This window comes from Topomyia yanbarensis, chromosome 3 (genome assembly GCF_030247195.1).
Source record: "Topomyia yanbarensis strain Yona2022 chromosome 3, ASM3024719v1, whole genome shotgun sequence".
NCBI lineage: Eukaryota > Metazoa > Arthropoda > Insecta > Diptera > Culicidae > Topomyia > Topomyia yanbarensis.
The window spans coordinates 29,342,041-29,356,915 of record NC_080672.1 but is presented as its reverse complement, the minus strand read 5'-3'; the positions used below and the strand labels follow the sequence as shown (position 1 = coordinate 29,356,915).

Below are 14,875 nucleotides of genomic sequence, written 5' to 3'. Positions count from 1 at the left end.
ACCGTACTTTATTACGAGACACCACGAGATCGCCACATGTGGTGATGATCATACTCGTTTAAGACGAAAGGAGGAATATTTCCCCGAGGATCGGGCTGAAAATTTAAAAAAAAATAAGCGGAGATATTTACGATATAGTTAAAAAGAAGCTGCTGAAAGCCTACGAAACTGGCGCCAAACACTATAATTTGCGAAAACGTGCACGCCCTGAGAACTTTCAGCCGGGTCAACATATATATAGACGTAACTTTAAACAGTCAAATGCAGGAGATTACTACAATGCGAAGCTGGCACCGATGTACTTTCCATGTCGTGTCATCGCAAAGCGCGGATCAAGTTCATATGAACTTGAGTCTCCTGATGGGAAAAATCTTGGGATCTGGCCAGCCGAGCATTTGAAACCCTAATATTCTAACAATCGTTACGCTGGCACTCGGCACTCTTTTTGCACTGTTCTCTTTTACTCCGATCAATAACTCATTGAAATATTCGGAGAATCCCATCTCGCTTCTTCCGTTTAGCTCCACAGTTTCATTCCCTCTCCGTAGAGCGGAGAGTGATTTGCACGCTGGGTGGGCATTTTCTCTAAGCTGATGTTTATTAACCCTCTCAACGGGAGATGGGTGGAAAAATACGTAGCGTAGGAAAATTACGAATCTTTCCGGTTAGGGTAATAAGTTTTCACCGTTGAATTACTTTTAGGAGTCGATAGATAATGCGGAAAATGTTATCTTAGCCGAATCGATAATCTTTTAACGGCCGGCCGAATTATATAAGTTTTATACGAAACATCGTTTATTTTCAAGATATCAATCGTTAGAAAAGGACTAATGTGCGTCTTTCGAATGGAAAGACGGTTCAAATTAGAAAATTCTCGAGTGATCAAACGGATTGCGAGTGTGGAACAGTTCTCTCTTCAATGTTTCGAGTGATCGGACTGGAGGCCGGGACGAGTAAATGAAGGATCCACCAATCATTAGCTTTTTCTTCTTACGATAATGAAGAAGCATGTTGACATACCGGAGACGGTTAGATGGGCGAAGATAAGTAATGTACCAGAGCCACTTTAGTAAAGAATGCGCAATTGTAGTTCTCTTACTGAAGTATTCCGAAGATTCAAATCAAACCGATATATAAATCAACCGATTCACCGTGATGGCGTGCCAGATCACGGGGGTCACCCCAATGCGCGTACCAGATTTGAAACTTCTGCTAACTAATAAATTCTTGTTATTAATTGGAAAACTTAAAAGAATATAATTTGTCTATCTTTGTTTGCATAATATGCGTTCTGTTTATTATAATAGTTATTATTAACTTTAATTAATACATTGTAGTTTAAAAGTTGTTTATTTATTTAATTGGAAAAAATGTTGAAATTTGTTTAGTAATTATAAATATCGTTCATTTAGTTCATTTGTATTAAAAAAAATATAGTTATGCCAATATTTTTTTATTGTACCTCGGGGGAAATGTTATCTTTGTCCATGTCACATAAAATAAAATAAAATAGAAATAAATTGTTAAATCAAAATTTGTGTATAGGAGATAGGGAGAGGAAATATCATTTAGGGAAAACAACCGCCGTTTCAAATCTCGAGTGTCGCTACCAAGGCAAAAAACGCATTTTGCCAGCAATCCCCTCACACAGTGCGCCTCGCTCTTGGCGTTCGGCTCCATCCGCCCCAATTGGTAGCGACTAGGGCTAGAAAGGGCTCATCGTAGGCCGAAAAGGAGATCTCGCTCTCTTCGATTTTGGCTACTGGACGGTGCAGACGTTTTCCCGTTTGAGTGATATCGCTAAAAAAACCGCGCGTGTGGCCGAAGAGCCAATACCAAAGTGCAGATCGCGAGATAAAAGGTCGTGTGTGTGTAGCCGAAGGGCTAATACTAAAAGGTTTAGTGAGACGATATTAATAAACCAAGAACGAAGAACTGTTCCGTAAGACTGGAGTGCAAATACCGGTCCGAATAGGGAAGAAAAAAAGTGTCGCGAGTGGCGCCCAGACGGGAGCATAATTCCGCCCGTAAAAGTAAACCCTATAAAGGGAATAAATTACCTTGCGCACGAGGCCGGCCATCGAATCATCCGCCGGTAGTGTCTTCCCTACACTTATTTTCCACCCGTATAATTCGGAACATTCCGTCCTGAGAACCCTTAAAATTAACCGCTCGGCCTCCCCAAACCGCCTAAGGAATCAGAGCAGTACGCGGCATAGTGCGAGAGTGAGTGACGCGATCGAGGAAAGTGGCGCGAACTCGGGTCGGCGCGAAACGGCGGCCGACGTAGAAGAAACAAAGCAGATAGGAGCACCCCGAGGTTATAGCCAAAGGTAAGTCGCATGCTTGCGCTAGCCAGTAACAGTCATAGTTACAATCGTGAATAAAGTGCCATGAATTCCGGAACAACCATGTTTTTACGTTACGATAACGGGACCATGAACAAAAATCACGAGTTTTATAATGATGTTCAATTTCCCTTCAGTAACACCTACGTAACGCTTTTATAGATGCAAATATTTGATTTTGTTTTGTGAACTTCAGTCACGGTATCTGCCATGTCATTACAAAATTATTGTTTTGTACGTGAACTAGTACAAAACTTTATGAACATTATTCTGGTTGAATCGTGATTTTATTCATAGATTTAGAAACATTATTCAGAATCCGACCATACGGCGTGAACTGGTTCATGATTTATTACATCTTGATCGTGATCAGTTTTATGTGTTTGCGAATTAATTCACAAAATCAAAACATATTTTTTTGTGAATTATTCCACGAATCTCGGAATATTATTCATGAATTCTTCCAATCATCGTGAACTAACTCATGATTCCTAATATATTAGTCACGATTCAATATCCGAGCTCGCGTATTGCTTCACAAAATTATAAAATATTTTTCATGTATACGTGAACTGATTGAAGATTCCTAGCGAATTAGTCACTAACTACTCGTGTTTGTGTTCACAAAACGGGGAAATATTATTTCTATATTCGTGAACTGGTCCATGATTCCTAGTATATTAGTCAAAACCATGAAATAGTTTAAAAAATTATGAAATCTTATTCATAGAAACGTGAACTGGTTAATGATTCCAACAATTATAGCCACGCTTGACCATGCGTACCCATGAGAAGGCTCACAAAATCATAAAATATTATTCGTATAACTGGTTTATGATGTCTAGCACGTGATTCATGATCCAACTGAAGTACTTGTAATATTTAGAATATACCCCAAACATTTTTTTGTACATGGCCATAAAATTTTCACGTAAACTATTTCACAAAATTTGAATTTTAATGAAATATCATACAGTTTTGTCCAGCTGCTAGTACCTAGAAATAAGTGCGAGCAGCAGACATGAAAAATATTAAGACCTCAAACATCACTATTTATTTGACAAAATTCAATGTGATGTCCAGCCAGAAAACGGAAACTGCGCTGAGCATTAAAAATACAATAAAGAGCCTCAAATCGTGTTCGTGATATAGTTCACAAAACCGAAAGATACCGCGCATCAGTCACACTTTCATGATCCAGTCCTTATTGTCACGTTACTCCGAGCAAACAAATGTCATGACTGCTGATATGATGAACATGAGCTACATTCCTTCCCGTGTCAAATTCGAAAGTGAAAATCGTGACCAGGATCCTGAAATCATGAATATAAATCACACCACTCGCGACTAAAATTGCAAAAATCGTGGCTAAGATCCTGAAATAATGAACACAAATCACTCTAGTTGTGACTAAAATGTCACAACAACGTGCCTAGAAATTACGGAAATCCTGACACACTACTCTTCCAGAAAATTCCGATAGTTAACTCATGAATAAAATATTACGATAACGTGATGCGAAATTACGAAAATCGCAACGAAGCTTCTGGAATCATGAACATTGTTTAAATGTTGGTACTTTTAGTTGATATACTATTTACTAAACAGTGCATCCCAAAATTACGAACAATATTCATAACAAAAACTAAGGATGTCCAGCGAACAATCACAATAACCCCCCTGGACCATGTATATTTTTAGTGCGAACTAGATTTTTGAAAACACAACTAGTTGCATGAATACGAGAATTATTATCCATAATTTCAGGAACTTGGTCACGTAAGTCGTTCAATTCACGAAATCGAATTTTTTTAATGAATTTATGACGGGATTTGTTCCGAGTATCACTAATTTCGGAAACTAGGGATTCAGGGCATATACAGCATGTAAAATAATCCCCACTCTTCTCTTTTTTGACTCATTAAAAACTTTTGTATAACACAAAAAAATTTCTTGGATGTTTTGTAAACTGTTAAGATTTCACTTAGTAAAAAAAATAACAAAGTATTTTCGTTTTCTCCTTCAGTGGGGGTAAGATTTAGAAAAATGTTATAAAAATAATAACAAAAAATTGAACACACCCTCAACTATTCACATGTTCAATATTTCGTGTGGCCTCTTTTCTCCAGAATCACTGCTTGGCGTCAATCTGGCATGGATTCTACAAGTTTTTGGAAGACAGTTGGTTCGATTTTTTCCCATTCGTCCAAGACACTCCCTCATGTTTGTTGGGTTTTGTTCTCGTAGTTTATTCTTGAGAATGGCCCACAGATGCTCGATGGGATTAGGATCTGGAGATTTAGCAACCCAATCCAAGACCTTAACTTTCTTATTTGTGAGCTATTGTGATACTACTTTCGCTGTATGCCCAGGGTGATACTGTACATTGCTATTTCACAGATTACAGTCTCTCGGTTGGATCAGAAATCCGCCATCCTTACAAGAGTAGTATTCAAATTTTTTTATTTTGTTATTTATCTCGGATGGGAATTTTCAATAGCTCTAGAAGGTCTTCGTTATTCCTGAAAAATGTCTGAAATAACTATCTATATGTTTTCAGCAAATCTCTAGTTGAAGTTAAAAGATATGTTTTTTCAAGAACTTTTTCGCTAAAGACGGAATTCTTGCTCACATTTTCCATGATGTTAAAATTTAGCGATATCGAAAAACATTTTAATCAGAGTTTTGAATATTTTGAATTAGTTCCAGATCATTTAAGGAGACAAAAATCAAAACACCAAACCTATTTTATTTTATTTCTTTAGTAATTCTTGTGCGCTTTGGATTCTTGACTATTCTAATGATATACCGTATAGTCCCAATGGAACAGATTTTCATTTCTGGAAGTCAGAAATAATAGCATTTTAAATGGAATTTTATTAGGCCAGTAACAGAAAAAGTTAGAAATTTGGAGCTACGAAACAATATGTATATCGTAAATCCTAAAATAATCTGAAAATCGCTGGAAACATTAGGAGGAGTCACACACCCGGCCCCAGCCACATCCTCCCTTTCCACACCCTCGGGAGCACGCCAGTGTTTGAAATTCATCTTTCCTATTCAGCTTTCAAATTAAGCTTTAATACAGAACTGTGGCCGGACAAAACCTCAAAAAGTTATGTTTGAAATAATGATATTTTACATTTTTCTTAAATTTCTCATGTGTTGAATGATGTATATTCAAAATTTTATGATCGTTGGATAAGAACAGGATTTTCAACAGCAGTTTAAACGTAGTAGTAATGTTCAGACTTTTCATTGATTTTCATTTCCGAAATCACAATTTCTATGTTGACTTCAAATGCATGTTTTGATTTTTAAGTCCGATTTGAGCACAACTAGTTTCATTTTATATGGGAACGAAAGAACTTGGTTTGCGGTTATAATATATTTACTAAGTTTGCTTGCAAATATGAGTTTTTTGTTTAATTATGTTTGAGGTCGTTAGATAAAAATACTTTTATCACGAATGTATTCTGTACAATCAGGCGAAACATTTCGGAACGGTTACATATTACATATTCTATAAGAAATTACATCTGCTTTTCGAATAACATGGTCTCGTTCTGCGCCTAGGTGCGCAAATGGCTTTAGAGAGATTTTGAAGTTTTGTTACTGCTATAGAGGCGCATGCGCCATACATTGTGTTTTGTTCAACATAATTAGAAAATCTATAGTAAACCAACACGTTATACAATGGATTTAGTAAATCTATCATAAAAATGGGATCACAATCATAAGGTAGGTTGCATGACACTGTATGGACTTTTGACATCAAAAATGAATTCAGTACCTCGACATTCGCTTAAGTTGTGATTTTCAGCCAAATTAGACAACAGTTTAGGTTTTGTCCGACTTTTGTTTGAAGATCCGCTACTGTGCGTCGCCACGCCACGTCGCCGATTTCAGGTAAAAATTGTCGGCGCGCTGACCATTTTTTTATCTAAAATGGGCAGCGTGGGGCGAAGGCGCGACGGCGAACACCTCTACTTTAATATTCAGCTTTTCAATTAAGTATCAGATTCAGTTTTCAGTTTAAATTTGTCTTTCAGGACCGGTATTAAATTCAATTACAGACTGTCTGATTTTACTTTACCTTCTTCACAAGCTCCAGCAGATCCTTGAGAAAACCTCGAAGTTCCTCATTTTCGATCGCTCCGTTGTTATCCTACGAATATAGTAAAGCAGAATTTCAATATCAATTACGTGCACTGCACCACCCTCACCGCAATAAAATGTACTTTTCCCCAACCAGCACACTTACCCTGTCATACAACGAAAATACTTTTTCGATGTCCTCCTTCGTGAGCTTGGCAGCACCCTGTGAGGAAGAAAAACCAAACCGACAGAGCAATAGATTAACAAACCAAGTACAAACATCGCAACATCCCCTTGCACCCCCAACAAAGCCGACGAAGTTTCCTATTTTTTTTTTTTGAAACAATGAACTATGTATATATTCAAAACGTTCCAACGCTCAACTGCAGCGATTTTTCATTCGCCGAACGATTCAATTCAGATACAAAACAGGAAGAACGCCAACAGAAGAAGAAACTATAGAGAAAAGATATATGTATGCTAAACGACGATCAAACAGATGGAAAATGAATGAAAGGACGAAGAAAATCAACTTTCAATCTAATACCGACCGGCACAACAACAGAAGGACACATCGGTAGATGTTCCAACTGCACTGTCTGTTTGGCTGTACACGTTTGCGTTTGCGGTTACTTCTGCCGGTGAGGTTCACATTTTCTTGGCGGCAACCATCTTCCGCAACGGAATGACAGTATGTACATTCATATCGAGCGCGGAGCTTGTACGGTGGACAAAACCGGAAAGATAGAGGTACTAGCTGAGATGAAAGAAAAGAGGAAACTTTACCGCAGATAGAGAGAAAAAAAACAATAGCGAACAACGATTGTAGGTGGGTATGTGTACATAGAGATTGTAATTATTTACATAGCGAATGAACAAGAAAACAGTACAATCAGATAGCAGCAGCGTCACGATATATTTACTATGCAACATGAAGAATGTTTCGCAGAGAAGATAAAATTGTGTTGGCCTTGTGTTTGGTTTTGTGGCTTGACATGCGGGATGTGGTCGCGCAAATTGTGCAAAGGGTGAAAGCGGTTTTGGATCTCAATTCTAAACATGCATATGAGATCAAAGAACGGTTGTTCACAGATAAAATCAGGTTCATGCAGTATGACACGTTAAGAAAAGATAACAATTAATCGTTTAGAAACCTTCATCAGATAAGCAATTCTGGAATGAGAAAAAATCAAACAATAATATCGTAGAAATACCAAATACGACGATACAAACAAAAATTTAATCGTCGATAACATTTCTTAAATCGCTTGGCCACTTTTCGCGTGACGTCTCGTTAGTCAAAATAAGAGACACCCTGTCTACACGATTCACAAGATTCGAGTTACAATGGTAAAAATAATCAAAACTCACTAAGATACTACTGACGTTTTCGAAGGAACTGAGTTGTTTGGCTTCAAACAATCCGACGCATGCTTAGCTCTAAGTACTGATGAGACGCAGTCGAAACGCAAATTCCACGGCTCGGTTGCAATTTTTGAAATTTTTCAAGAATAATTCCGATGCAGCAAATCCCGTTAGAGATTAGAGTTGAAAATTATTTTCATGTTTTGGAATTCACGCTGAAACTGCAATTCGAAATTCAAAAATTCAAAATATAGATAATATTCGACGGGAAAAGCAATCCGTCGTAAATCAACTGGATATCTAAACGCTTAATGCAATTCGATATGAAGACTCAAATATGCTCAGCAATCACGTGCCGGAAAGGCTTCTATTACAGACCGCAGCGCGATTTTATTTCAATTTAAATTCGCAGCTTCATCCAATTTATAAAAACGATTTCCCATCGGATCAGAGAAGTAATATTGCAAAAAAATACGCGGACCCAATTCTATTCTAGCACCCACTCGATCCGGGAAATCACCCCACCCGTATGGCCACAAATGTAGGAATATGAATGTATGACGCTTCGACCAGCAATTCAATCAATATTCAATAGATGGCGCAATTGATAGCTATGCGAACAGTGTATACATCTACCTATACAGTACAGTACTGTCTGGTCCGGATGCTGCCGTGCTCGAGTAAGTTTCCGATGGTTTTCCCGTATGCTTATTGATCATCAAATTGATGATTCGCATGTGTGTTTGTGAACGAAGCGTCCGGTTCTGCCTTCTGAATTGAATACAACCGCTACCTGATTTATGATTCAGTCGAACCTTAACCCAAATTATTCTACCCTGGTGAGGGTACGGGATGGTTAACTCAGCTCAGCGGTTGCCAATTTGAATACGTGGCCGCGATGACGCGTAGAATGATTTGAATACGAATGGGCTGAATGGCTGGTTTTATGGCCTTATCGAAAATGGTGTTTTTTGAAAGGCTATTAGAATGTAACGGATGTGCCATGATTTTACTTCTGCATGTGGTAGTAGGAAACGTAGCACTCTTTTGAAAAAATGGTTCGAAAGTGATGAAATTTGGATTCGTAATCGTTACTCGCACAGAACTACAATGAATATTCTAGCATCTTAAAAAGATTGAAAGCGTATTTGTTGATAATTTACGCGAAAAGTGTTCCTAGAAAAACATTAACGCTAAGAAATTCGACTTACGACCAAACAACATTCTCAGTGTCGTGACAGCCATCGCCTCAAGTACAGTGTCTTTCTACACGCTCGATACGCTGCAGATGCATGGCAACGTGTAGTGGTTGAACACGACCCAGGACGGCTTACAAATGAAAAGCTTGTGAACCACGGCCTTGTCAATAACTTTAAAGATAAAATGTATCGATAGCTCAACGTTCCCATCGTTCCATTAGCTTTGCGATCCTTCGAGCTTTCTCTAGCGAGAAATACTGAAACAAACCTTGACACAAAGTAGTCTTTCGTCAATTTATAATACCAACCTTACCTGACGAGACCACCTTCCCAATTTTTGAAATGTAGAACTGTTAATGCATTCAAATTATAGTAATTTGATAAGGTTTTCAGACTTCCCCTGGAAATGCGGAGGATGCTTTCTAAGCTTCGCTGAACGGAGTACCGAGATATACTGATACCGAAATCAATGAATCCGTAACGACTTGATCGCTCATCATATAAGATTTTCTTTACACAAGTATCTACGAAAAAGTTGAAAAAGTGGCAGCACTGCCGAATCGCCCGAACCCGACTGTGTTCGTTCTTGTAGCGCCACCGGCAAGAAAGTCACAGTTAAACCACAAATCAAGTCTCGGGAGAAATTCCGCCGCCGGGGAACTCTCGCCCGGTGTAGATTAGGTCCATCGCCGGGGACCAGTTGAGTAGTGTGCGACGTAGCACCGGGTTCTGGTCATCGGAGCGCCAGCGAACCGAACGTCAAACTCCACCGGGTAGATCGCGTAGTACAGCTAGCAGTGGGTCTTTAGGGTGCCAGTGAATCGGAAGCTACGCTCAACCTGGAACCGCTGGATAAACCTCAGCATATACTGGCTGGCCCGTTGAGTAGGCTAGATCAATGGCCGAGGACTAGATCGGCTAGATCGAGACGAAGCGGGGAGCTGAATGACTCACGAAAACAAGCATCGGGATCGGGATAAATCCACCAACGAGGAATACACAGTAGGGTGGATTTTAATTTAGAATGAACATCGGTACCGAGAGAAATTCCGCCACCAGGAAAGTCTCAGTCGGAGTAGGGTAGTTTCACCGCCGGATAATTATTTCCAATTAGATCTCGATAAAGATGGGAGCTAAATACCTCATGAAAGCGGGTATTGGCGTTGGGAGAAATTCCTCCGTTGGGGAACTCTCAGTCGAAATAGAGTAGGTTCACCACCGGGGACTATCCGAGTTGGTCGTAATAAGGCTGGGGACTGAATGACTCTCGGAAACAGGAGCTGAATGGCTCAAGAAATCATCAGCTGACCGGTTAACTAAAACGAGAGCTAAATGGCGACGTAATAGATGGAGACGAAAACCGAGAGAAGTACTAAGTTGCTCAAAGAACTCACAAAGAGGTGCAGCAAAAGCACAATGAGGCTCGCAAGAAGGCGCCAAAGGGAGAAGCCATGCTTGTTAAAGCTTATGACGCGACGATGTATGCAGCTATCCTCAAGAAGGGTAGAGAAGATCCGTAACTGAGGGATTTGGGTGAAAATGAGGAAAGAACCAGGTGTACCCAAAATGGCGAAATGCTCTTCGAGTTGAAGGAGTCCCTCGATTAACATCTCGATAATGCTGGAGATTATTACCAAATCACTGGACGGAAGCGGCAGAAGTTAAAGACTTAAACCCGTAGATGGTAATTGTGTGTAAGGACCTGGATGAAATCACGACGATAGGCGAGCTAAGAGGTGAATTGAAGCAACAGCGCAACCTGGGCGAGGCACACGTGACGATGCCGTTAAAGAAGAGGTACGGAGGAACACAGACAGCAATGATTCGTCCACCGGACAACGCTGATGAAGTGGCGCTGGAGGTAGGCAAAGTTACGGTTGGACAGTCGAGAGCCGCCTTACGTGTGAATAAACAAGCGGAGAAATGCTTAAAATATTTGGACTTTGGACGTTTGACAGAGGCTTGCATAGGACCCGGATAGATTCAGGATGTGCCGAAAATGCGGAGTGACGAGTAATCTTGCGAGAGACTGCACGCATAGGCCGAAGTGCATGCTTTGCACTACACCGGACGGAAACGAGCTGAACAATAACAAACAGGTGGCTTCAATCGCCCTGCCTACAAAAGGGCGACTGCAAGCCAACGATAAAGAAGATAACCCAGATAAATCTGAATCACTGTGACACCGCGCAGCATCTGAGTCATATCAAGACTCCCGATAACTGGGTGGCGACTAGATCAGGAACGGCTATGATACAAGTTATGGGCAGATTCCTCATTTAAGAAGTGGTGGAATGCTCATACAAAGACTTCGTGGTCGTCAAAATCAACGAAGTCTCCGTGTGTAGCTGTTACGCACCTCTCAGATGGACAGCGGAGCAGTTCAGCATAATGCAGGAGTAATTAGCCAAGCAGTTGATCGGCCGCACGCCGGTAGTCATTGGTGGTGACTTCAATGTCTAGGCTGTGGATTGAGGCTGTAGTGTAACCAACGCAAGAGGGTGTTTCCTGCAGGAAGCTCTAGCGAAGTTAGACGTACGATTGTGCAATGAAGGTTTCGTTAGCACATTTCGGAGAGATGGGAGGAAGACTATCATCGACGTCGCATACAGCTGTCCTTCACTGACGGCGGGCATAGACCGGAGAGTATGCGAGAAATATACCATTAGCGACCACCAGGCGATTCACTACCGTATCGGGCAACGAAACCTCGCTTCTGCACGGAGAAGGATGACTGGCGAGCGAAAGTGGAAGATGAAAGTCTTCAACAAAGACCTCTTCGGTGGGGTATTTTGGCCGCACAGTTGGACCGAGAACTTTGATGCAGTTTATCTAACAAGATTGTGACGGTATGTGACACCACAATGCTGCGAAAACTGTAGCCACGCAACAGACTGCGTCCAGCTTACTGGTGAAACGAAGCGCTCAATGCGCTACGCGATGCTTATCGTAGAGCCAGAAGGCGGGCTCAGGGAGCAGGATCAGAGCCAGATCGAGAGGAGCGCATGGTGGCATTTCGGGAAGCTAGGGCCGCTTTCAAACAGGAGATCTGGCTTAGCAAGTCAGTTTGCCACAAGAAGCTGTGCTAAGAAGTAGACGACAACAGATGGAGGGTCCGACGTTGTCAGATGAAATGTGCCCGGGTAAGCTGAAGTTGAAGGTCTCTTCCCGAAGTACAATCCAACTACCTTGCTACCGACACCGTTCGCCTAAGAAGAAGAAGCAAACACGGACGATTGACATGTGATGACGAGTTCGCAGATGCATTGAGGTGACTGGCCCAGTTCGGATGGAATACCAAACGTGGCGCTGAAAGCTGCGATCCTGGCATATGCGGATATGTTCGGGATGGTGCTGCAGAAGTGTCTAGATGAAGGAAAATTCCCCGAAATGTGGAGGGTGCAGAAGCTGGTGTTACTGCCAAAGCTAGGGATGTAACCGGGCGATCCGGCCTCGTATAGGCCTATATGTCTGCTGGATACCTGCGGAAAACTTCTGGAAAGAATCACCATTAGCAGGCAGACGAAGTGCACGGAGGGTGAGCGTGGACTGTCCATGATGCAGATCGGATTTCACAAAGGACTATCGACAGTGGAAGCAATTCGGACAGAGCTCGAGAGTGCTGAGAAGGCATCCTAACAGAAGTGAAGAGGAGATCGATACTGCGCTGTGGTTACGATAGATGTAAAGAATGAATTTAACAGTGCCTGCTGGGAAGCCAATGCCGTTGCATAGAATGAGGGTCTCCGACAATCTATACCAGATCCTGAAGAGATACTTCCAGAGAAGAGTGCTACTGTACGAGACGAACGAAGGGCAGAGGTCAATTCGAGTCAAAGTAAGCGTTCCTCAGGGCTCCATTCTCGGTCCAACTCTTTGGAACGGGATGTGCGTCGTGGGGTTTTGACATTGCGGCTGCCCAAAGAAAGTGAACATCATCATCGTGAGTTTCACTAACCGTGGTACTTGAATAAGCGGAGAAGACAGTAGATGCGATCGATAGCTGGATGAACGGGATCAAGCTGCACATAGCTCACCACAAGACGGAGGTCTTGTTGGTCAACAACCGCAAGGCGGTTCATGTAGCTCGATGTCGGAGAGCACGTGATGGCACCGAAGCGTTCACTGAAGCAATTGGGAGTGATAATCAACGACCGGTGACAACGTTGAGGAGACACCGGAGCATCTTTGAATGTCCAAGGTTCGAAGCGACACGCAGAGAGATACTCGAAGCGGGAGAGCCGGACATCAACCCGGATAATATCCTCAACAGAATGACAAGCGACATAAACACGGGACACGCTGTCAACAGAATGGTGACGCAGATCATAACCGACTTACAGCGAAAATGGTGAACAGCGAGCAACTCTCTGCCGGAGTAGACTAGAGCCACCACCGGGGACTAGTTGAGTAGACCGCGACAGAGCACCGGGCACTGGTCGTCGGAGCGCCAGTGAACCGAACGCCACACACCATCTGGAATCGCCGGACCGACTACGGCACTTTACCGGTTGGCCCGAGAGAAATATTGCTAAAATAGAAGAAGAACCGCTATCTCTCACTAGAGAACTCTCTGTCGGCGTAAACTAGATTCACCGCTGGGGACTAGACTAAGTAGATTGCGACCTGATTCTACCAGTGGTGGGAAGTCGGAGCACCAACGAACGGGACGCCTTACTCCACCGGAATCGTCTGATCGGCCTCGGTACCAGGGTAGTTGGCTCGGTTTCGGGAGAACTTCTCTCGCCGAGGAATTCTCCGTCGGAGTAGGCTTGGTTCATCGTCGAGGACTAGACCGAGTAGGTCGCGAACAAGTCGGGAGGTGAAAGGCTGAACGGGGAAGTGGTGCTAAACGTCATGGGAAGTCAGCCAAAGGGCTTAAAGGAGTTGTGGTGCTGAATGGCACAGGACAGGGAGCCAAAGGGCTCCAAAAAGTGTAGTACTGAATTACACACCGGAGCCGAAGGGCTCAGCAAATTAGATAATCTAGAGTTGGCCGCCCAGATTATCCTTCTAGGTGAAGAGCACTCATTCTCGACTGACAACTAGTTTTCGTACGGCCATACAGAAATATCCTACTTTGTGCGGATAGTCGAAAACTGGTGGTGTGTCGATGAGTGGTGGTCTACCCTATTGAACGAATAAACAACTCATCATCGAAGTAATGCCGTAAAGTAGTGCCGGGGAGGGGTCAGGCTCGGCAGTAAGAGTAGTTGTTTGAGTGTGTCGAGGGTGGTCCTCAACCCCGTTCCCTGTTCGGGTCTTTTTGCAGATTTTTCTGCACTATGAAGACACACACACAAGTATCGAATAATAGAGTTGGATTAGAAGTCTCACATTCGTCAACACAGCAGGAATTGCACGACGGAGAGTTGGGGTTCGGGTACGATTAGTAATTGATATGAAAGATCCCAAAATGTATCTTTCGTCAAATGGACACTGGTAGAGATGAAAAAATGACCCCTATCGGCCCACCTCTGAGTCGATTCCTAGTCCCACCAGGAGTACTTGCACCAAATTTGAAGCAAATCGGACAAGTATAACTACCGGACCAACGTGCCTAAAGTTTGTATGGGATTTTTTAGCAATTTACATGGAGAAAACCCACCAGCTCGCATTTTCGCCGCTAGGTGGCACTGTATGCATCATATTATCACTGTAAGTGAAAATAAGAAAGATAATCAACTTTGTCGAAGACTGCTAGTAAATCCGGCTTTGTTAAAAGAAGTTATTAAACTTTTAACAAAGTGATGTCTGATTCAGTTTTGCCAGGGTCCTAACAGTGCATGGTTGTGTATCAGTACTCGATTCACACGAACTAAACATTTTTGTGAAATAATCCTTAGGTTTAGCTCAACGGTATGT

At 42.1% G+C, this 14,875-nt stretch overlaps 1 protein-coding gene across 4 annotated transcripts in view; it reads right to left on the bottom strand.

Moving 5' to 3' along the window:
* Positions 1-14,875, bottom strand: part of LOC131693625 (calbindin-32) — a 237,177-nt gene that overhangs the window by 13,713 nt on the left and 208,589 nt on the right. For all 4 annotated transcript variants that reach the window (XM_058981585.1, XM_058981587.1, XM_058981586.1 and 1 more), the window contains 2 exons: positions 6,613-6,669; positions 6,445-6,516 (listed from right to left, as the gene is read on the bottom strand). In XM_058981585.1, coding sequence (XP_058837568.1) covers positions 6,445-6,516; positions 6,613-6,669 — 129 coding nt within the window. The remainder of the gene's footprint in view (positions 1-6,444; positions 6,517-6,612; positions 6,670-14,875) is intronic.